This window comes from Canis lupus, chromosome 10 (genome assembly GCF_048164855.1).
Source record: "Canis lupus baileyi chromosome 10, mCanLup2.hap1, whole genome shotgun sequence".
Taxonomy (NCBI): Eukaryota; Metazoa; Chordata; class Mammalia; order Carnivora; family Canidae; genus Canis; species Canis lupus.
Window position 1 is genome coordinate 29,245,006 of NC_132847.1, and position 25,042 is coordinate 29,270,047.

Below are 25,042 nucleotides of genomic sequence, written 5' to 3' on the forward strand. Positions count from 1 at the left end.
ATAAGGAAAATGCCTTGCATGATAAAAATTTATGTCATGATATGTATATTTAGCTCTCCGTGTTGAAAGAGACATGTGGTGACTATAAATTAAAGATGTCTGAGAATGTATTTCTGAATGATTTTATTGCTGGCATTCACTTTAGATAGTGAAGGAAAAATGGGAGAGAGTATGGACATTCTTTATAGCCCAAATAATCTGATCTGTTTGGTGTTAGAGATAATGTCCCCAATTTAAGAAATCTTTCATTAGTGGGCCCAGAAAACATTTTCATATTTCCTTTGATGTGATTATTATATTAATAAAAATTTTGTAAATACAGAGTATCTTGAAATCAGCCAGGAAGTCCTGCTGTAATAAGTATATTAAGTTCTTATTTACCATGCAGGTCTTATATTTATTATGTGAGTCCAATTAAAGCTATGTAGAATTAGTCTGGCCAGTGATGTCCTCTCATTCACCCTGAAGTGTGTCATTAGAGGTTTGAGGTTTAGAGATTAGAGAGATTCTAATCCAGTTCACCAAGGCATGAAGAATTCTCTGTTCCATCCACAGTTACTGCTTGACTCCTGTGCTCACATTCTGAGCCATCCTGTTATTCAAGGTACCATTGTCCTTTGCATGGCAGAGCCAGGGCCAGGCCTAGGCTATCCACCCTGATTCTAAGACTGCTTGTGATGGTTTATACTGCTTTCCTTTAGCATGTTTTAAGAAGGAAATACTAGATTAATAACTCTTTAGAATTTAGAGCTGCTATTAATCTTAACCCCTCACACTCTTAGAAAATACAATATGTCTTTTGTATTTTATTATTGATACCATGTAAATCTCTTTCAATTTGCAATAGAAATGGAAAATCTTGAATACAGTTTTACAATAATTTTTTTAGACCCATGTAATATCTTATTTCTAAGTAGAAGTATCTGAATTCCCAGTGCACCAATTGGGTTTTTAGTTTATCCATTTAAGTGGACTTTTGTCTATGAAGCTTGATTCCTGTTTTTTTCTCCTGAGAAATCCGTGAATTTCAATTTAAGCATTGCAGAGAACTAACTGATAATATCAATATTTTGGCTTTAATTCCCTTATTTAGTGCGGCTCTGAAGTGTTACAATGTTAATTTTTAGTAGACAAGTATGATTCTTTGGATTTTGTGGCCTGAATGATTGCATTTTTTTTTTAAGGATTTTATTTATTTATTTAAAAGAAAGCACAGAGAACGAGCAGAGGGAGAGGGAAAAGCAGGCTCCCTGCTGAACAGGGAGCCCTAAGCGGGTCTCGATCCCAGGAGTCTGAAATCATGAACTAAGCTGGAAGGAGATGCTTAATCAACTGAGCTACCCAGGCACCCCAATGATTGCATTTTAAAAGTATCTTTAGACTTAACTTCTTCAGGAATCAATCTCACATTGTCAGTTTTAGGTTCCAAGAAGCCTTAGAACTCCTTCTAATGGAGGCTCCAAAGGAGCTGATGGGAATCTAACAGTGTAGGGGAAGTCAGATGATATTTCTTAGCTGGTTTGTACTTCACTATCTCTATTCCTGATTTTTTCCTTAGATTTTCTTTTTAAATGTACTTTGTGAAAGTAAGACTTATTACTCATCCTGAATGCAAAATATTCCAATAATGTATTTTGCTTGGGATGTATATTTATACAACAGATGTGATCTAGCTAATTCTGTTTCCTTTTATGACAAGTACTTTGCACATCTGGAGAGTAAGCAGAGGTTAACCTGAAATACCTTGTATTTATCTTTATAAGGTATATGTGAGAATTGAGTGTGGTGGTTCTGTTTTTTAAACATTCATTTTAAAGAGTTCCCATTGATAGATAAATGAGTAAAGAAAATGACATGTATATATACAGATACACACTGGAATTTCATATTCAGCTATAAAAAGAAGGAAATCCTGCCTTTTGCAACAACATAAATGGACCTTGAGAGCACTATACTAAGTGAACTAAATCAGAGGAAGACAAATACTGTATACTCTTTTTTATACGTGGACTCTTAAGAAACCACACTGAACTCATAGGAACAGAAAGTTGATTGGTGATCATGAATGGGGGGGGCACTGAGAGAAATAGGTAAAGGTGTTTAAGGATACAGACTTCCAGTTTTAAAATGAATACATTTTTGGGAATCTAACATATAGCCTAGTAACTATAGTTAGAAATACTCTACTGTAGTACTATACTTGAAAGTTGCTAAGATCTTTAAAGTTCTCACACCACACACACACACACACACACACACAAAGTAAAAGAAACTATGTGAGATGATGGATGTGTTACCTAATTTTATTTTGGTAATCATTTTTCAATATATATACGTAAATCAAAACATCATGTTATACATTTTAAACTTACAATGTTATATGTCAGTTATATTTCAATAATGCTAAGGGGGAAAAGGAGGCTATAATAGTAACTGTATCATAGAGTTAAGCATCAATAATTTAAATTTTGGAAGCAAAGACATTGTGGGGATTATTTCATCTAACGTTAGACGGTAGTTGGTTTTGTCACTGTCAGGGTAACTGAGGATGTATGCAAGGTAACTGAGGATGTATGCAAGGTAGAATCAATGCTCACAGACCAGCTCTCTTTTCATTTACCAGTTCTAAAGACGGACATTATTGGCCCCAACTGTTAATGATAGTTTTTAAGTAACCAGAGGGCAGACTTTGTCTCATTTACCTCTATAGCCCCCCTAAAGGGGGCTGGTGCAGTGTTGGATCATTTCTGAATGGGTGAAGCATAAAGTTAGAAGACTGTGATCACAGAGATATAGGGCCAGACCTTTATTTGTGACCTTCATGCTTCCACTGTTTCCAGAGTCTGGCTTCAGTCTCACTGTGTCTCATTTTGCTACTGTTTCTTTACTGTGTCCATTTGTATCAGTTAAAACAAGAAAAAAGAAGCCTTATTTTAGCTTCAGTGGAATGTGTTGGGGAAGAGGTTAGTTACAAATTTTGGATTGTACCTTAATTTAGATTCTAGGATCCTGGCTCTATATCTAAATTCAAATAAAATGAAATAAAGAACCCCTCAAATACTGTCTATCCTGAGACTCATGTTTAAATCTCATCATTCTAACTAAATATCATTGCTTTGTGCCTATTTTCCTATTCAGTACTGCTAAGGTAAATAGATAAAACTAACTGAAAGCTATATTTGAGTTTATGACTTATAACCCAACTGTATTGGGTTATTTTATTTTCAGCTGTTTGTTTTCAACTTTTTTTGTGGCTATTTACAAAATTGACTTTGGAGCAGTTTTTACTCTGTTACAGCATGACTTGAGAGCACATGCCAAGCATTACCAAGTTCTGATTTTAGGTGTAGACCATCAATACCCTAATTCTAGCATGTGTTTCTTTTTATTTTGATTTTTAATATGAATCTAATCACTTTTGACCTAAATTGCTATAGTTTTCTCTAATCTGCTTGTCAGTTTCCACTGTATAATGACTACATATTACTACTAATTAAAAATGCTAGTATTCTCACTGTAAAAATACAAAATTTGTATTGCTTTCTTTGAGATTTTTTCCCACCATTTTCTTTTCTATTCCTACACTGAAAAAATTTTTTTTGAATCTGTGTATTTCTGTGAAATACCTGAAATCTCCTTTAGGAATACACTTCTGATTGTGAAGAAAGATGTTAGATGTCTAGAGTGGGCTGATAACCTAAATGCTTACTATTATTCTAAAAATAAAAAATCCATGTGCTTCATATTATGTAGAGTTAAAATAGGATTTTCTATATTATCATCTGAAGAGTTTATAATATAGAATTCTAAAGAGTAAATAAATATAAGCAGTTTAAAGAGGTTAACAAGGAATATGGATAAGATTTTCTTTTCTTAAAATTTAAGGATAATGTAGCTATCTGGTGATTCTGTATAGGTAATTTGGATGTTTCTTCAGGGACCTCTCTGGGGATAGGGGCTGAGAAGTTTTGTTTTAGTGCCACAAGTGGTGGTGAAAACTACATGTAAGGATTGGTAACTTATCATGGAAAGTCACATCATGCTCATATTTATGACTTTGACAAATCGTACGTTGCCAGTCTTGTGTCTTTGGTGGCATTAAACCTGTGCTTTAGTTTTACATTGTCAGGGTAAAAAATTTCAAATAAAGTGTGTATTATTTGTGCTATGTCTTACTAGGGAGCTTTTTTATTACTTTAAGTAATTATGGGTGGGTAGGGTAAACACAGTAGCTCACATACTTATAATCTAAACAAAATCTAAATTAAAGATTTAAAAGCATTATAATGAGAAGGAACTATTAGAGATTGTATCTAAGGTCTCTTCTGACCCTAAAATCCCTCGATTCTGTGTTGCCTTGTATTTCCATTTTGCTCTAATGATCTTTCCTTAAGAACTGGGAACCTTCCAGCATACTAAATTTATTGTGCACTTCTTAACCTAGTCAGAGGTGTTGAGTAACAGAAAAGTATAGGAATAGAAGTGGCATTGGTAATTATTGGCCAGATCTGTGTAGTTTTTATGAGCTAAAGAAAATTTTTAACAAACCGGTGACTTCAAGGCCTTACTATAACCATATCTATTTGCTGTTTGGGAATACATGAAAATATGCATTATCCTTTCTTTTTGTTTATTTCAGTATATCCTATTATACTTAATTTAGGATAATTTGTTTCAATATTTTTATTTGAAAGTAATCCAGTTTAGAAAAAAGTAGTTGTATATTATATTCTTGGGTGAACATTGCTATTGTATGAAGAGACAGATGTTGTAATGAAAAGTATAAAAACAGACACTATTGGTTGGAGTTTTCATTCTTTGTTATGAAATGCACAAACCAGGCAATTTCGCACATTTATTATCTATTCAACAGTGTTTATTATACTATATAGAATAATGAAGTTGTATTGTTTATGTGTAACATAACCTATCTATAACATTTTTTTTTGCCCCAGAATTGTTCCAGGAAATCAAAACCCAAACATGAAATATGTCTTCACATTTATTCACTATGCTCTTTGTTTTGCTTGCTTGTTTGTTTTTTTTAAATGGAGTAACAGATATGAGCAAGTTGTATCTTGATGATCATTTAGGATTTGCATTTCTTTTCCTCTTATGAAGAATGGAATATACAATTGCAATGATTAAAAATAAACATTTTAAAAAATTGCTTGACTGTAGGTAAGCCATAGCTATAGATTGGATAGTGGTTGCCATTCATGCCCTCTGAGACTGAACATAGCTATTTTATTTGACTTCTGAAGGAAAATGAGGTCTTTTTCTAGAAGTTCTAGAAATTCCTGGGGTAGTGGTGTTTACAAAACTCACTCCCATGGTGTTGCTAAAACTTGTAGACTGAAGAATCTAAGCCATTGTTGGAGTGTATTTGTCTGAACTCCTGATCTTTGGAGTGTACCTTAGTTTACCTGTCAAGTCTTAGGTAAAAACGATTGACCTCTTAGAAATGGTAGTTCATCAGATCTTTGGGAAGAATGAGTGCCAACCCGTGTAACTTTCTGTTTATTCTGCTGGATGATTGTTGGATGGGGGAAAGTGGTAGCCTTTGGTTCCCACATTGCATTGAGACTGGGTTCTATAGATGGAGGTGCATCTACATGAAGCAATGCTCACTTAGTTCTTTTTTTTTTCTTCTCATGTGTCAGTACTTTTAATGTTGTATACATCAAATTATAGTAAAAAGATGACTATAAACAACATGCAGCCCCTCTATTTTCATGAACAGCACAACAGATTACAGTAAACTGAGTTTATATTCCACCATCAAGTGTGGTTCTCCCATTAGTTCCCTTTGTGACGGGTCATTAAGAATATCTTCGAATCCAATAGTCTCATCATTACCCCTTAAAATATCCAATGAAAGGTTTGAGCTTGGAAGAAATTGAAGATGCTGAACCTGCTGCACTGCCTTGAATTCCATTTGTAATTTTAGTGGAGCAAACAGACCCTGGATGTTTCTTTGTGTAGAAAAATTCATTTTACCTTGGTTGAGCTGGAAATTTTTTTCTGATAATTCAAGAGGATGACTGGGCAAAAAGTTCATTTTTCATACAAGGGAGAACTTTTCGAAGAAGATCATGCTGTTCAAAAGGTCCACTTGCTGAAAGTTCAGTAACTGGAATACTGTCCTTCAGCTGAGATCCAAGTCCTCTGGCATTCATCTTCACTTGCTCTGTGAATAGCCACTGGGCCCTATTACCATCAGCCGACCCCGCCACTCACTTCTGTTTCCCCTAACTTAGTTCTGTTGAATCTCAATGTAGTGCTTTCCCTCTTTCTAGAATAGGAGTTCTCTTAGGCTAGAGATTATTAAAGAAAATTTGTGTGTTTAATGTTTGTAACCTTTACCACATAACACAACCCTTATTTCTCCCCTTCAATTCCCCAGATAAAAGTAATGGTACTGATAATAGATATTAGAAATTGCTCTTATTATGCTCTTTGAAGTCTTTTATTTTAGAAAAAGTAAAGTTTTATTTTTCAATTTTTGACCTACAAATTCAGAAAAACTATTGGTTTAAATGTAAACTAATATAAGCAGCACACAGCTTCTATAAAATGTAATACTGACAAGGACTAAAGAATTCTTCATCTCTGTCAGAAATCTCCTTTTACAGATAATGAACCAGGGTTCAAGAGAGTCTTTTACCCCCTGGATTGCCCCACAATATGGTAAGAGAGCCTGGATTCATGGCAGTACTCAGGCCTTCAGATTTCCAGGTCCAGACTCAGTTCCTTATTTTTAGAGTGAGAAAAAGGCTGAGCAACTGGCCAGTTTTTGAACAGTGTTTTTGAATGATACTTGTTCCCAGTGAAGGTTAATCCAGGACTAACTTTTCATATACTTACACTAGAATTAGTTACCTACTTAATGTAGGTTAGTTAGCATTACTGGGTGGTTGAGTAGAGCAGTTTCTTTACCCTTTCATATTTACTCTAGTTTCTGCCCAGAGGACCTTGCCCAGAACTGGATAATCTCCTGAATCCAATTTCCCAACTGACAACAGCATTGACATTTTTCTTTTACAAAGAGCTCTGAAGTGGCTTTGTAGATCAGAGCCATTGATTTTTAGATCAGATTGGCTTATGGCCTTGAGAGGTCATGGTGGCGCTGCTACTCCCCATGATGTATTTTATGCTGTATTTTTTTATTCCATGAGATACTGTTAAGACCAGGTGATGGGAGGCTGTCAGCCTGAAAGGCTGACTTTGATCCTTATATACAGTAAAACTAGTAGAAAGAGAAAGCTCTATTCTTGCTAAAGGCAGAGTGTTCACAAGTGGGTGGTGGCTGTTTGTAGCCAAATGGTTGCTAATGTAATTACTCTTCTCCATGGAGGTGTCCCTGTAAGCCACTAGCTGGCACCACAGTCTCCCATTTGAGAGGATACACTTGGGTTCACAATTACCTCTTGCCTCCTGAAGAGGCAGATTATTCTAAACAGGTGTGGACTTAAGCCTTGGCACACAAAGGCCAGGGTGGTAATAATTATTTTACTTTAACCAAACAGAACAGCACGTTTGAGGTTATCAATTATTCTGACAACATAGCTATGATGTGGAAGCCTTCCTGGTAGGGAACCGATTACAGACTAAAAAGTCACAAATCATTTTTTTCTGTACTTTATTCTTCCTTTCAATAAACGTCATTTTCTTCCCTCCCTCCACTTGGTAATGGAGAAAAAGAAAGAGAAGTCTACATAGCTTATTGTAAGTGGAACTATATTCATAAATAGCTTCTTGATTGAGAACAAATGCCTCATTAATCTTAAGTGCTTCAACCAGAGAGCACAAGTAAAGTCAGGAAGAATAATGACTGACATTATGGGGAGCATAACATACTGTACTACACACCAGGATGTGCATGCCCGGAGGTCACTGGGCTAGAAGGCACATCTCCCTAGCAATGAGGGAAGGGATCCTTAGGAAAGATGGAGGGGGAAAAGTGCAGTGTAGGCATTTCTCATGTGTAGCAAAAATTAATCCAGTGTCAGGATGAAGAAATCAAGTACTTTGCTATTTGTTGTAGGTCATGCTGGGAAGAAAGAATAAAGCTGCTGGGTTTTTATTTGAAAGCCAAATGTTGTACAGTTTTAACGAAGATATATATTCAAGTTGAAGTACTTTGCTCAGGTTCCTGGAAATATGATTATATAAACGCATTAAGTTTCATGTAGATGACCTCTGACCAGTCTTAAATTATAAAGACACTTCTTACCACTGAGCATGTACTTGGCTTGCTACCGGCTATCAGATAGGTGCCCTACAAATCTCAAAAAAAAAAATTTGTATTTGTGTCACCATTGCAATTAGAAAGATAAATCCAGGGAAAACTTTGAATTTGAAACAAGCGGAGTCTGTATGACTTTATATTTTTCTGTTACGTTCCATTGGTTCTGTGATGACATTTAAATAGTTGCAATATAGTAAGTGCACTCCCCCCCAGATGTCCACTTCCTAATCCCTGGAACCTATGAGTGTATTTGTCATATTGCATAAAAAACAGAATTATGGTAATAGGTGGAATTAAGGTTGCTAATCAGGTGACCTTACGATATCCGAGTTTACCCAACACAGACAACAGGAGTCGTTGACTGTGGAAAAGAGTGGCAGAAGAGAAGGTCAGAGTGAGGTGGAGTGAGAAGCTCTTGACCTGATGTTGCAGGCTTTGCTAATGGAGGAGGGCCATGGAAAGGGCCTCCAGGCCACCCCTAACGGTTAGACGGGGCAAAGAAATGCCTTGTACGCGAGATCCTCCGGAAATGAATGACCCTTATGATAACCTTGATTTCAGCTAAATGAGACCCATTTTAGACTTCTGACCTACTGAACTGTATAAATTTGTGTTATTTTAAGTCATTAAGTTTGAGATAATTTGTTATTGCAGTAATGAACTAATAGTGTTCAGTAGAACGACAGCCTTTGAAAGGGTAATTCATTTTGTGTTCACTCTTAACTGGCATTCCACTAGGTAGGTTACATTCTGATGTCCTTTCCCAGTCTGAGGCATCTTTCTCAGACTCTTTTCTGTCTTACTAGCTCACACTCTCTAGTTCCTGGAATCTAGCAATCCTTTACCCTACTGTGACTCCTAGTATTACTTCCAGCTTTTCAGGCTTTCCCTCCCCTCCTGCTCTTACTTCTGTTTTTAGCTACTATGTTTCCTTGCACAGGCTTTCAGTCTTCCACTTGCTGATTTTGTTATTCTCCCAAGGCACAACTCAACCTGCTAAATCCTTTTATCTAATCTGCTGTGCAACTGCAACCCCTGTTGCTGAATATGGCTGTGGAGAAACACCCACCATGCAGCAGATTGCTCTTGCTTTCAATCTGTAACTATTGATGTGTCCTTGGTGGTGCCAATAATTCATGTTGCCTCCCCATCATGCATTCCCTCCACCACTGTCCAGGTTGACTGTTTCATACCTGTGTCACTTGAAGCTTCCCATCTTCTCTCCTCCATTCTTAATCTCACTTTGTGAATTCACTTCATATTTCACAGAGCAATAGGAAGCCATCTGTGAAGATCTGCAAGTTCCCACCTCCATCCTATCTACTATATCTCTGCTCCTACCTACACAGGATCATAGTTCCAATGATTCATCCCTTTCTTTCCCATACCAGCAGGGTTCTCCTCTCTAGGTGATTTTCATGATCATCTAAATAAGCTGCTACTTCTTCCATTTTCAAATAAACCAAAAAACCCTCTCTGGATCCTTCTCCACAGATCCACTCTATTTCTCCATGCCCCTATGTATAGTAGCATTCCTTAAAAGACTTGTCTTTATTCATTCATGTGTTTATTCTTCTCTCCAGTTCTTCTTTCCAACTTCTCTCTTAGACTTATTCTAGTCACAGGCTTTGCCTACATTGTTGTAGAAATTTATGTTCCTCTAGCTGTCAGTTGACTACTGCCTCCTCTTTGAAGCACTGTCTTCTCTCGGCTCCCAGGACCCTGCACACTCCTGGTTTTCTTCTTCCTTTACCAATTACTTCTTTTCATTCCCCAGACCTCAAAACATGGGCCTCTTCTTTTCCACTGACTTCTTTCTTGGTAATCTCATCTTGTCATGGCTTTGATGCTTTTAAGCAGCAATTAGTCATTGGTGGCCTGCATGTTTCAATGTCTAGCTCAGCCTCTCCCCGAAGATGCAGAGCACTATGGCCAACTTCATGAGCATTGTTTCTTTTCACGTGCCTGATAGATAGCTTCAGTTTACCTTGTCCCAGACCAAATTAAAGATCTTCTTCTACAGGTGTCCTGTTTCTAGGCCTTCTCACTGCTGAAGTAAAAAACTCTAGGGTTAGATTTGATGCTTTTCTTCTCATACCCACATCTAACAGTGAATTCTATCTTTGCTACTTTTAAAATGATTTGGAATTCTGGTCACTTTTTAATTGCCCCTGCTTATGTTACCCAGACTAATCTCATTAACTCTTTCCTGGATTATGGCAGTAGCAAACTTCTCTTTTTGTTTGTACCTTTTTTTTTTAAGATTTTTTTAATAATAAATTTATTTTTTATTGGTGTTCAATTTGCCAACATACAGAATAACACCCAGTGCTCATCCTGTCAAGTGCCCCCTCAGTGCCCGTCACCCATTCACCTCCACCCCCCACCCTCCTCCCCTTCCACCACCCCTAGTTCGTTTCCCAGAGTTAGGAGTCTTTATGTTCTGTCTCTCTTTCTGATATTTCCCACCCATTTCTTCTCCCTTCCCTTATATTCCCTTTCACTATTATTTATATTCCCCAAATGAATGAGAACATATAATGTTTGTCCTTCTCCGATTGACTTACTTCACTCAGCATAATACCCTCCAGTTCCATCCACGTTGAAGCAGATGGTGGGTATTTGTAATTTCTAATGGCTGAGTAATATTCCATTGTATACATAAACCACATCTTTTTTATCCATTCATCTTTCGATGGACACTGAGGCTCCTTCCACAGTTTAGCTATTGTGGCCATTGCTGCTATAAACATTGGGGTGCAGGTGTCCCGGCGTTTCATTGCATCTGTATCTTTGGGGTAAATCCCCAACAGTGCAATTTCTGGGTCGTAGGGCAGGTCTATTTTTAACTGTTTGAGGAACCTCCACACAGTTTTCCAGAGTGGCTGCACCAGTTCACATTCCCACCAACAGTGTAAGAGGGTTCCCTTTTCTCTGCATCCTCTCCAACATTTGTTGTTTCCTGCCTTGTTAATTTTCCCCATTCTCACTGGTGTGACGTGGTATCTCATTGTGGTTTTGATTTGTATTTCCCTGATGGCAGGTGATGCAGAGCATTTTCTCATGTGCGTGTTGGCCATGTCTATGTCTTCCTCTGTGAGATTTCTGTTCGTGTCTTTTGCCCATTTCATGATTGGATTGTTTGTTTCTTTGCTGTTGAGTTTAAGAAGTTCTTTATAGATCTTGGAAACTAGCCCTTTATCTGATAGGTCATTTGCAAATATTTTCTCCCATTCTGTAGGTTGTCTTTTAGTTTTGTTGACCGTATCCTTTGCTGTGCAAAAGCTTCTTATCTTATCCCAATAGTTCATTTTTGCTTTTGTTTCTTTTGCCTTCGTGGATGTATCTTGCAAGAAGTTATTGTGGCTGAGTTCAAAAAGGGTGTTGCCTGTGTTCTCCTCTATGATTTTGATGGAATCTTGTCTCACATTTAGATCTTTCATCCATTTTGAGTTTATCTTTGTGTATGGTGCAAGAGAGTGGTCTAGTTTCATTCTCCTGCATGTGGATGTCCAATTTTCCCAGCACCATTTATTGAAGAGACTGTCTTTCTTCCAATGGATAGTCTTTCCTCCTTTATCGAGTATTAGTTGACCATAAAGTTGAGGGTCCACTTCTGGGTTCTCTATTCTGTTCCATTGATCTATGTGTCTGTTTTTGTGCCAGTACCACACTGTCTTGATGTTACCCAGGGCAATTTACACGTTTAACGCAATCCCTATCAAAATACCATGGACTTTCTTCAGAGAGTTAGAACAAATTATTTTAAGATTTGTGTGGAATCAGAAAAGATCCTGAATATCCAGGGGAATTTTAAAAAAGAAAACCATATCTGGGGGCATCACAATGCCAGATTTCAGGTTGTACTACAAAGCTTTTTTAAGATTTTTTATTTCAATTCTAGTATATGGTTAACATGCAGTGTTCTATTAGTTTCAGGTGTTCGATTTAGTGACTTAACAATTTTATACATTACTTAGCATTCATCACAAGTGCACTCCTTAATCCCCATCACCTATTCACCCATCCCCCTAACAACCTCCCCTCTGGTAATCATCAGTTTTCTATAGTTAAGTGTCTGGTTGTTGGTTTGTCTCTCTCTCTTCCCCCACCCCCTGCTTTGTTCATTTGTTTTGTTTCTTAAATTCTACATATGAATGAAATCATATGGTATCTTTCTCTGACTGACTTATTTTGCTTAGCATTCTTTACTTCTGCTCTTGGACCTTTATCATCCACTGTCAACACAACCATGGGAATGATCCAGTTCAAATGTAGGTCAGATTATGTCCTTGCTGTGCTCAAACTTTACAAGGCCTTGCTGTCTCAGTCAGAATAAAGTTGTTGCCTTTTTTCATGGCCTTTTTATGCCTTATCAGTTATTACTCTTAAATTTCTGATCGCCCTTTCTTTTTGAAAAGGCCAGAATCTGCTGGCATCACCTTTCCCTGGATAATTTCATGGTCCACTCCTATAGATAGCACTAGGCATCCTCTGCCATCTAAATAATCTACTGTTTTAGTTTGTCTGCTGTCCCAGCAGAAGGTAAGTTCATTGAAGATGGGATCTTTGTCATTCACTGCTTGTTGCCCAGTGCCTGGAATGGGATGATTAACCAATATTTGTTGAGTGAATGTGTGTTTTTACTGACAGTACAAAATTGATGTGGGCATTTAAATTGGAGAATTCACTTGCTAGTGTGAAATTCTCTGGAGCCTGTGGAATTTCCATTCAAAAGATAACTCCAGAAAACCTGTTACTCAGTTTCCTAATCACTCAGAATTCATGCCAGCCCTGTCCTTATATGGGATCCTGTCCTCTCCTCAGCCCTGATAAATGACCACATCTCCAGAGATGGTTCTTCCATGTTTTGTTGATCAGCATTTTGTAAGTAGCTTTCTGTTAATGTGATTAATTACTCTTTGTTTTCCCAGCTCAGACAGTCCTATTTTATGGTTTTGCATTTCTGTTATGAACATGTCAGATAAATAAGGGTGTGGGAGGTACTTCAATTTTGTAATTTTTCTATAGAACTGAAAATGGCTTTAATGGCACTTACGGATATGTCAGCTAAAATGAGAGCTTCTTATAAGGCAGTTTGAGAATGTTGGTATTGACATTTCTTTAACTGATGTTTTATAGAAGAGCCATTGGAACATGATTTCCCTCCTGCGAATAATGAACAACTGCAGTAGCTGTATTTTAACAATGTCCTTCTCACAATTGTTGTTAATGTTGTGTCAGCACTTTGATTATACACACTCTTTCCATGGTTTAATAACTGAGCTGTAAATAAATCATTCCATGTTGTAAATTGGTATACTTGCTATTCATTGCAGTGGTGATTTTTTTTATGAAATCAAATTTTAAAAATACTTGGTAATGCAGAAGGGGATCTTGTGAATGGTATTAGGTGAGGAAAAGGGACCTAATCAGGAAAGGTGCAATGTTCAATATATGGTCTAATTCATACTTTTTCATTCAGCTTTTAGCTACCCTGGGTTGGCAGGGGTAAGGCGGCATCAAGGACTAAGTACAACAGAATGGCTCCTTTAATGCTATACTTGGTAGAAAGGAATAAGAGCTGTCTTATAGAGTAATCATGTGACAGGCATTGTAGTATTTGTTTTGTTTTAGGAGACATTGGTTCACTAGCAATAAATATATCTAAATCTTTATAATAGTGAGTCATTCTACACTGGGTATTGTTCTTGGAAAAGGCATGCTCATTAAACATGAGATAAAACAAGGTTGGCAATGAGCTCTGACTGTTGAATTTTATTTATTTATTTTGTTCTCTTTGGGTGTCTCCAGAGGTTAGAATAGAAAGGAGTTTTGATACACTGAAAGACTATAGAAGAAATCATAGTGTTCATTTAAAACTTTAAGTAAAGAAAATAGGATAAATGTCCAGTTACTTTAATTTTAAATTACACATATTTAATAAAAGTTTAATTTCCTTGTCTGTCTGTGGGTTTTCTTTTTTTTTTTTAATGAGAGTACTAAGCATTGGTAAGACAGTCTCCCATTCCCAACACTGGAATTCTCAACTGTCTTTTACAGAAAACTACTGATACTATTTAGTCAGTTTTATTTGCAAATCTTTTCAGGACATACAGGAATGTGATGGCTTGCTCTTCTTGGGGTACCCAAACAGTATCATAGTTTAAAGTGCTGTAGTGTTTTCACGTAGTAATACATTATATGATTCTTAGTAACTCAGTATTTATGGATTTACCAGATGTTTTTCCTTGCTATTTTAAATTTCAATCTTGACTGCATTCTTAATAAAAAATCCAGACATTACAAATAAAATCTAAGCAACAGATAATTCCTGTTCCTCCTGGAGGTAACTGCTTCCTATTATAAACAGAAATGAGATGATTGTACATTCTTCCTTTTGCATCATTATAAATGTTTATCTAAGATAGATGCGAAGAAATTGAATTGCTGAGTCATACTTCATTTAAAATTTTGATTGATAATGCCAAATTCCTCTTCAAAGCCACCATAACATCTCATATACCCCAAGACCATATGTTTTTTGATTTAAAAATCTGAAAGTTATATCTCTCTTTCATTTTTTTACCACTTATTCTTGAAGTTGGGTATCTCACATGTATTCATTGGCAATGAAGCATCTTTGAATCAATCTTTTGCATGAAAGTGGGTTTTTAAAAAATATCTTTCTGGATAGCAGTCTTTGTTTTATATTGGAAATATTTTCTTCTCTTATCATCTTATGTTAATTTATGTAGCATTTTATCCTTCAGAATGTTAAAATGTTGGTATAGTAAAAATTTATTAGTCTTTCTAATATGCCTTTTTTCTTTTAAATGTTATATTAAGAAGTCATATGTATCCTAAACTCATCAATATATTTGCCTACAATTTATTTTAATACTTTTATTGTTCTACTTTGTTTTTGAGTTTAGATCTATACATCAATTGGAATTTGTTTTTATGAATCAGAGACTTTGTCTCACACACACATATTTCAGTATTCTGTTGAATACATTATTGAATAATTTATGATATTAATTTTTGGTTATTTAGCTCTTTCTTTTAAAACATTTTATTTATTTATTTATTTATTTATTTATTTATTTATTTATTTATTTATTTGAGAAAGAGCGAGCACAGGAGAAAAAGAGAGCACAAGAAAGCTCCCATTGAGCAGGGAGCCTGATGTGGGGCTCCATCCCAGGACCCTGGGATCATGACCTGAGTCAAAGGCAAATGCTTAACCTACTGAGCCAACTAGGCACCCCTCTTTCTTTTTTTTAATTCTGTCTTTAATTAAGAGTAATCTATTTAACATATTCTTTAAGTTTTCAGTTTCTATTTTTTTTGTTATGGAATTGTTATATTGTCTTTAAAAACCTGATCTGTCATTTACTTATAGTGTCTTAAGCACAGTTCTAATACCAACATTTAATTTTTAAAACATTTTTAAAGGGCTACATCTTGTGCCTAAGATATTGTGTATTTAATTTTGTATTATGTTTCTTCTGCTCATGGAATCATATTTTCTTACATGTTTTTTGAGTTTTGATTGTGAGCTTATATTCCTTAGAACTTGATATTTGGGAACTTCTGGAAGCCTTTGTGATAAGTAATAAACCCACCTTCCATTAATACCATCCTACTTTATGAAAAGTGTAAGAACCTTACAACAGTGTGATTTCATTAAGCCTCTTTCCCATTATGGTCTTATCTTACATTTACAATTACATGCATTATAATCTACAGTATTGTCATTTTTATTTGAAATAGTCAAGCTTTTTTATGGAACTTAGAATCTCTTTGTCTCTTGCTCTCATTCTCTTTTTGTGTGTGTTTTGAAGATACAAAAATTTATTTCATATTTACCCATGTATTTACTCTTTGATGTTCTTCATTCCTTTGTGTCAATCCATGGTTTAGGCTAGTGTCATTGTCCTTTATTCTTTTAGATTTTTTTGTCCCTGAGATTGTTTTTATTTAATTTTCATTTTCAAAGGACATTTTCCTTGGAAATGAATTCCAGGTTGCCAGCTCCTTTTTTTTGGTATTTGGGTAGATATTGTTCCATTGCCACTTGTTTCTGGTTAAATATTAGACATAGTTGTTTACTCAGTGTGTTTTTTTACTCTGGTTTTAAGATATGTTCTTTATATTTGTTTTTCACAATTTTGACTACAATGTATTTAGATGTGTTTCCTTTGTATCCTTTGTATTTATCTGTTGGGGTTTGCTGGGCATCTTGGGTCTGTGGGTCAACTCTTTTTTTTTTTTTCTTTTTTAAAGAGAGGGAGTGGGGAAGGGCAGAAAAAGAGAATCTTAAGCAGATTCCATGCTCATGTGGAACCTGATGTAGGGCTCCATCTCACAATCCTGAGATCATGACCTGAATCAAGGTCATGAGTCAAGCTGAAATCAAGAGATGGATGCTTAACTGAGCCACCCAGAGGTGCCTTGAGTTGACTTTTTTTTTTCTTACTGTTTTTGGAAAGTTTTCTACCATTTTCTCTTCCAGTATTTGTTCTCATCCACTCTCTCCTTCCTCTCCTTATTAGACTCCAATTATATAGAAATTGAACAGGTTATTTTCCCTTGGATCTTACTTCATTCTCTTACCTGCTTTTATTCCTTCTATTTCCTATTCATATCTTTAGAGTCATTGATGTTTTACTATCACAGTTCCAGTCTGCTTTGAAATCTATTGAATTCAACATTGTCAGTGTCATTTTTTCATTTCTACCATTTCTATTTTATTTTTTATTTATTTTTAAAGATTTATTTTTATTTATTTATGAGAGACATAGAGAGAGATAAAGAGAGAGAGAGGCAGAGACACAGGCAGAGGGAGAAGCAGGCTCCATGCTGGGAGCCCGACGCAGAACTCAATCCCAGGTCTCCAGGATCGTGCCCTGGGCCAAAGGCAGGCGTGAAACTGCTGAGCCACCCAGGGATCCCCTGGGTTTGTTTTTTCTTTTTTTTTTGATAATTTCCGTGACTTTACTAAAATAATGGTATCTCTTCACATATGTTGTCGTTTTCATTAGCTCCTTTAGCATTTTGAATGGAGTAATTTTAAACTCTCCATCTGATAATTCCAGTATCTTGTTTATTTTTGTGTCTAATTTTATTCTTTCCTTTCTAGTCCTTTCTTGATCACAAATCATGTTTTCTTGTTTTTTAGTGTACCTTGTGCTTTTTTTGGTTGTGTACTGGATACTTTGTCTTGTACCAAATGAAGTTAATATTATATTTAGAAAGGACATAGCCCTTTGTCAGGTTTCTGGGGTAGGAGTAAAGTCAGTCTGATTTATAGTTGAGCTAGGTCTGGGCTTTGTTGCAACTTTAGTTTGACTGAGTCCACTCTAGTTTCAGATGTTTTGAGGATAAGATCAGGATTTTCTCTTCAGCAGTGTCTGTTCTCTGAGCACCATGGAAACTCTAGCATCTGTCTGCTTTTCACAGGTGAGTTGGCAGTTTTTAGAACTATAGAAGATCTCTCCTTGCTTTAGAGCCAAGCTGCCTAGATTTGGGGTTCCTAAAGAGTTTTCTCTCCAGGTCTGCTTCTTGCTTTTTACACCTCAGGAGTATTATTGACAGATCCATATTTTGTTCTCTCCTAAACCACTACACCCAGATCATTCGCTGGCAATGTTATGTATAAGTTGTCTAGAATCACAGTTAACTTTTCACATATCTAACCACTGTTATTATATTTATTGTGTATTTATGGAATGCTTTACATTCATTAACTCATTTGGGGAAGTAGTGTTTTTCCCTCTTTTATAGATAGGATATCTGAGGCAAGGTCATGCCACTAGTAAATGGCAGAACTGTGATTTTAAACACTGGCCATTTGCACTTTATTAAATACCAGCATATGGCCTGGTTCTTTAGTGTTACTGTTATTCTTGTCAGTTAAATTGGATTCATATAGCCTGAGATTAGACTGCACAGACTAACTGAAATGTTACTTTTTGCCTAAAATGGTATCATTCTTTAAAGGAAGAATTGGAGATCAATTTAGTGATCGCATACCAGTGAAAAGTTTTATTAGCTAGATGAATGATAAATGGGAATAATAAATGATTATATAATACATGCTGCTTGCAACACTTTTTTATGATATGGGTTCTTTTGAGGGGATTAGTTAAAAAATGAATTCTTAGTCATTTATAGAAATGAAGAAATGGGGACTCAGTGATAACCTTTTATCATTGTCTTCTTCATAGTGTAGTTAAGCACACACAGGCCTTCTCTCCTAATTGTGAGCTCTCAGGGCAGGCAGTTTCCTGTTTATTTGGGCATTCTACTTTGAAATCTTGTGCCTTGCTTTGTTCCCAGAAGCAGAGGATGCTAGAGAAAAGGAATATGGACTTGTGCTCACACAGATCTGAACTTGAACCCTAGTTACTCCTTTGCTGGTGGTTTAAGGTTGGAGAATTATAGCCTGTGGGCCAAACAAATCCAGCTGATCGTCTGTTTTTGCAAATAACATTGTTATGGGAATACAGCTATACCCATTTGTGTTTATGCTGTCCTACAATGCCACAACTCTGGTGTACAGCCTAAATTAGTAAATATCTGGCCATTTACAGATGAAGCTTGATGGCTTCTGGTTTGGATGATTTTAGACAAGTTACCTAATCTCTTGAATCTTAGTGTCCGCATAAGTGAAGTGAGATATAAATTGCCTAATAAGTTCATGTTGAGAAAGGGAAGTAAAGTATATGACATTTCTGGCATGGTATCTGGAATGAATTAGGCCTTTAATATAGCTTTTATTCTTCTAAGAGAAAATATTTATTGTTGATAACCAATTTAATAAATCAGTGTCCAGAGGGGACTCTCACTCCCTACATTCTTACTCAGTTCTTTCACTGAATTAGATGAGCAATACTAGTACAATTAATGTATTTGGTAGGTATCAACTTTTATGTATATCAAGCATTGTATAGATTCTTACGAAAACTTGAGCTACTTTTCAGGTAAGAATTAACCTTTTAAATTTTAGAATTATCATTTTTGTTCCCTGACAAAAATGTCCTATCTGATACTGTCTTTTATTGGGTTATAAACATAGGCATTTAGTGCAAGTTAATTTACACATGAATGGATTGACAAGTTGATGTGTTTGTGCTTGTGATAGATCAACTAGTTTGCACCATGTGAGGGTGGTGACTCAAAACAGTGACATAACTGGACATGGCTTATTTCTTTCCTACTTTTTTTTTTTTCCAAAATTGAGTGAACTGAACAGAAGCCATGATATCATGTAAATCATATAAGTAACTCCCTGGCCATGAATATTTTTGTCTTTTACTAAGAAATATGCTTTATTCAAGAGAATCATGACAAAAATAACTCCATGTCAAATCATTGTTTATTTTTTTTAAAGATTTTATTTATTTATTCATGAGAGAGAGAGAAAGGCAGAGACAGAGAGAAGGCAGAGAGAGAGAAAGGCAGAGGCAGGCTCCACAGGGAGCCTGATGTGGGACTTGATCCCCATCCTGGAACTCCAGAATCACAACCTGAGCCAAAGTCAGACACTCAACCACTGAGCCACCTGGGTACCCTCAAATCATTTTTCTTAACTCTATTGTAAGTCACCAGAGCCTGCAACTTCCTTTCCTTAGTGTCCTAGTATGTGGAAATGATGTTTACAATTATTTAATCCTTTGATAATTTTTAAGATTTACCTTTTGCCCTATTTTGCTATTTTCTCATTTATTTAACAAATTCATCTGGAGGATGTATTCTCTCTTGGGTATCATAATAAAGAAAGAGTAACCTGGGCAGCCCGGGTGGCTCAGCGGTTTAGCGCCTGCCTTTGGCCCAGGGTGTGATCCTGGAGTCCTGGGATCGAGTCCTGCGTCGGGCTCCCTGTGTGGAGCCTGCTCCTCCCTCTGCCTGTGTCTCTGCCTCTCTCTCTCTCTCTCTGTCTCTCAAGAATAAATAAATAAAATCTTAAAAAAAAAAAAAGAGTAACCTGATGATATTCTGATAGTACTCACTGAGCTTAATTTTTCAGGACAGAAAAAAATTATATTTATATTTATATTTATTATAGTTAAAAAGAGTAATGAGTGAGAAGTAACCATACCAGGAGATTAGGAGACCCTTCTTTGAGGAATCAACATTTAGGCTGAGATGTCAAGGATGTGTTCAGTGTAATAAATAAACAATGGTGTAGGGTGTGTCTGATGTGTCTGGGGGCACAGCGTGATGTGCGGAGAGTAGTTCAGTGTGAGCATGGACAAGACCCAGGCCTGATGGTCCTGGCCTTCTGGAGCCACATTAAGTACTGAAAAGCATTAAAACTCACTCTCGTGGGTTCTGTGTTGACGTGGGGTGGCTGTTGTAGTAGTTTAGGTCTGCTGAAGGATGATGGGGCTATCAACTAATGTGGCAGCAATGATGATGGAGAGAAGAGGGCAGATTTGGACATGGGATTGACAGAACTCAATTGATTGGATCTAGTATGAGAGGGAAATTATGTCTTCCAGCATGATCTAGAAAGGATGGTTAATGCCACTGATAGGAAACAGTGGGGAAGTACAGGCTTGAGAAGGAGACATGAGTTCATTTTTCATATGTGTTTGAGATGTTGAGTGTCAGACATATCAGGAAATTAATGTTTGAGTCACTCACTGGCCTTTTGAGAGTCAGGGAAGTGGATCAGATGCCCAGGAAACAGGTGTGGATAGAGAAGTGAATGGGGCCTCTTACAAAAACTCCAGTGTTTAAGAAGTGTGAAATAGAAGCCTGTTAAAGGAAATGAAGAATCAGAAAGAGGTGGAGAATGACAGTGTTGGTCATAGAAACCATGGGTAGAAACTGTCAGGCGTGATCAACAATGTTGAATGCCTCTTACAGGTCAGGTGAACCAAGGACTTGGAATTAGCCATTAGATTTTGTGACATGGAGGTCACTGATAATCCCAGAAAAAACCAGTTTCATATTGTAGCAAATGGAAGTCTTCTCAACCTCACTTAATATCTCGAGTCTGCATTCTGTTTGAGAGGACTGTTTCCTCATTGTGATGGTGCTCTGCCACATGTGTACCTTTTAATGAGCCTTCTCAGGTGCTTTCAAGCAGCTTCCATGCTGCTTTGCTTTATTTAACTCTGTGCTAGCTTGTCCCTTTAGGGTTCTTCTCACTACTAGTTTCATTAATCAGGCATCTAAGGTTCTTAGTGTCTGAGTTCCTTACCATCCTCACTCTCCTTTGCTGCATTCTCACTTCAATACTAACATCCTTTTATAGTCAATGAAAATATTTGACCTCATGTTTTGTTTTCATTTTCTCTCTCTGTAGAAAGTGTGTTAAATTACTGGGAAAATACTTGAAATCAGTAATATTTTATGAAATTGTTTTTGAATAATTTGGATATTATTGAATAACTTGAATTACTGAATTTCCCATTTTTAATATTTGTACTGAACTTTTTTTACTTTCATTGTGTGCTTCATCAAAACTATTATATCAAGGGCCTCTAGAATCTGGCTTGGTTATAGAGAAAACCCATCGAGTTATCTCCTTGAACTGGGTTTATAATGGATTCAGATATTATATATGTATTATATATATATATACATACACAGGGCAGCTTTTGCTACTCTAACCTTTAATAATGACCCAGGAAATTTCAAATAGTGTGCAGAGACTTTCCAGACATATAAAACCATTGAACATTTCTGGTTGTTTGCGTTTTGCTGCCTATTAGGAGTTATGCAAGTATATTGACTCTCCTCACTTATTTTGGTATTGTGCTGTTCAGAAGAATTAAAGCTATAGAGTTTGATTGCCATTATTAATAGTAGTTAAGTTAAAGGGATTCTCTGTAAAGTTAGGCAAAACTTTAGTTGAAGAGGATCAGCTTGGAGAACAGTTAACAGGATTGTATATGTGTAGCTTGGAGAGGGAAAAAAAACCCAAAATAACCTGCAGTTGTTTTTAAAAAATTATTAATGCAATAAATTGGGAGGATATCTATTAATCCTTGAGGTTGAAAATTTTAAAAATTTCTTAGATATTTAATTTAAAAATTCTAGGTCAGCAAAAGGCATTGCATTGCTCTCTGGTCCTGTTTTCTCATGGACTTTTCATAGGATTATAGTAAGAAATTATAAATAAAGTCTGTATTTGTGGTAAAGGGAGTCAGTCATCTTGGGATGTGGCGGTCTGGGCCAATCTAAAACAAATAAAAGTGCCCAAAATATAAACGTATGTGGGGAGAGGAAAGGAAAACATTTCATGGTGCTTTTATCTGGGGCTGGATAGCCTGGGCTTATCAGTACAATTTTTCAAACACCATTTGCCCACCCACAGAAAGACCTGAATGATATTTTTATGAAAAGAGTATCTTTCAAAAAGAGCTTCCTGCTAATCCTTATTGCAGAATGAAGCCTGCCAGTATCTATTTTGTAGCAATCCTGTGTACATGAATGGATTCCAGAGCATAAGAGAACTCAGTCATTTATGTATTCTCTGTACTAAAATTCTAGTACATACTCTCCAGGCTACCAAGTGCTCTCTCTGTATCACAACTTTCCCTCGGAGATGGCAAATGAACATGATACCAGGGTAATGATGATTCCCTCTAGGAAATACATACACACACACACACCCATTTTTGTGTGTACTCCCACTTCCCCCCATTCTTTTTCCTTTCCTTGCTTGAACTGCTCAGAGATAGACTTTCATGAAGTTCCCAAAGGTTTTAATTTTAAAATAAAAAATTAGAATTTATGGGAATATTTAGATAAATAGTAATGATGTCTGTTAAATAGTAATGATGTCTGTTAATTGTATGGTATTCTTTTTTCTCTCCTAGGAGTGCTGTCTTTGCAATTTGAGAGGGGGTGCTCTTAAGGAAACAAAGAACAATAAGTAAGTAATGTGTTCAATTTTATTGTTTCCTTCTGCTCTCTGGGGTTGAACCTCTTGGGGGGGAGACACTTTGCTTTATTACCTCTCATTATTAGACACATTGTTTCAAAGCTTTTGTTGTCCAGATCTGAGGTTGGGATTCTGTGCATGTCTTCAGAGACTATTACTGACAGCGCATCACCTCTTCTGGTTGAAGGTGGTCTAAGTCTTGCTTCTGTCCATGTATTTCATGCCAATGAAGAATAACCCTTCTTGTAATAATGGTACTTCTAAACTGAAGGCAGCTCCCATCATCTAGCTGCCATTGGAATCCTGGTGTTTAATGTGATGAATCCTGTTAGTCTAATAAAAACAGTATGTCTGAAAACAGTGAAATTTGTTACCTTTGGATAAATCAAATCAATCATAGACATAACATTAAAATAAAACAATTTACTTTTAAAACCAGCAAATTAACAAAGTATGTATAGTAAAATAGAAACACAGGAGAAGAACAGTGATTTTATGATTTAAAGGGAAATATGAAGAGAATCTTGAGAGTCATAAGTGAACATAAAGGTAATCTGGTTTTTACTGTTGTTGAAATATATTTTTGAATGAATTTTATTTTCATGACCCAATTTTAGTATTTAAAATGAGACCAAAGCTTAATATTAAAGGTCCCTTTGGAAATAGGAAAATGTAGAATGATAGCGGCAGAGATGGTAAGTGGCATTTAAGGATTGAATCAAGCCCCAAGCTATGTTTTAGTTGACTGGCACACCATTTTATAAATTTGATCAAAATTTTAAAAGTAGATTTTCTACTAAAGTCCACTTTTATCTGTATTCAAAAAATAACTGTGCATCTCTCTATGGCAATAGCACCTGGCCTAAATGGGACAGATGATCCCCAGGTTATTATGAATTATCAGTATATTTGCTTACCTCCAGCCTGGCCCTGGGGGCCAGGGGTTGAGACCTCTGGTATAATATAATGATCAAGTTGGCATAACTATATGCCTGAGCACATGTTTCAAATTACTTACAAAGAAGAGTGAAGGCATTTGTCATTCCTATGTTGATAAAGTTTAGTCTAATAGACTTATTTTTGCTTAATTTTGGGTCTTCCTTTTTCAGTCTTAGTTAATGTGATTGGCACTTAAACTAAGGAGTGTTGGTAGGTCTAGGATATTGCACAGGTCATGCAGACTGTGAGCTGCTTTAGGTGATTTCTGTACAGACAGAGGTGATAAGAACTTCTCTTCCTACCCCTGGGCTAGGACAGAAAGGTATAGGGTTTACTATGGGATTATAGTATTTATTTAGATTTGAAAGAGTGCCTGGAGGGGGTTGACACTTGTTCTTTGTTCTTGTGGTCTTTAAAGGCAGGATGGAGTCTTATGTTGCTTGGATGACCTACTCTTTGACTTAAAAATAGGTTGATGGATATGATAATTCCTTCGAGATACCTTTAAACCACTAGAGTTTTTATTTTTACTTGGGGCATAACATTTATGAGAAAGTAAATAGTGTTAATGGGGACGTTGTCATTTTTCTGAGGTAATTCAGAATTCGCAAGGAGATACTCAGTTTTAGGTAGTAAATGAAGGAACCAGCTAAATTTCATTCCTCCTTATCTCTGGGTTCTTTTGGTTGTAGTAGGATTGCAATGAGAAACAATTTAATTAAAGACTTAATCAGTGTTAATTCTTTTAAAAGACTTTTACTGTTTGTTCTAGTTTTCATGACATTTGTATTATATAAGAGACTATATGCTATAGCCAATTCATACCTTTTATTAATTGAACTAATCTTTTGCCACATATTAGCTTAAGTATATTAAGCACCTGTTATATTTCAGTACCAAATGAAATGGCAAATCTACATTTCAGTATTTTGTAGAGCCAGTGTAGA

General features: G+C 36.1%; 1 protein-coding gene and 1 pseudogene across 9 annotated transcripts in view; one reads left to right on the forward strand and one right to left on the reverse strand.

Moving 5' to 3' along the window:
* The window catches only part of KDM4C (lysine demethylase 4C), a 411,111-nt gene that overhangs the window by 264,870 nt on the left and 121,199 nt on the right, over positions 1–25,042 (forward strand). For all 9 annotated transcript variants that reach the window (XR_012037931.1, XM_072841283.1, XM_072841282.1 and 6 more), the window contains one exon: positions 23,092–23,147. Coding sequence is in view for 8 of the 9 variants with exons in the window: in XM_072841283.1 (XP_072697384.1) it covers positions 23,092–23,147 (56 nt within the window). In the remaining variant the exon portion in view is untranslated. The remainder of the gene's footprint in view (positions 1–23,091; positions 23,148–25,042) is intronic.
* Positions 5,618–8,244, reverse strand: LOC140640900 (proteasome maturation protein pseudogene; annotated as a pseudogene).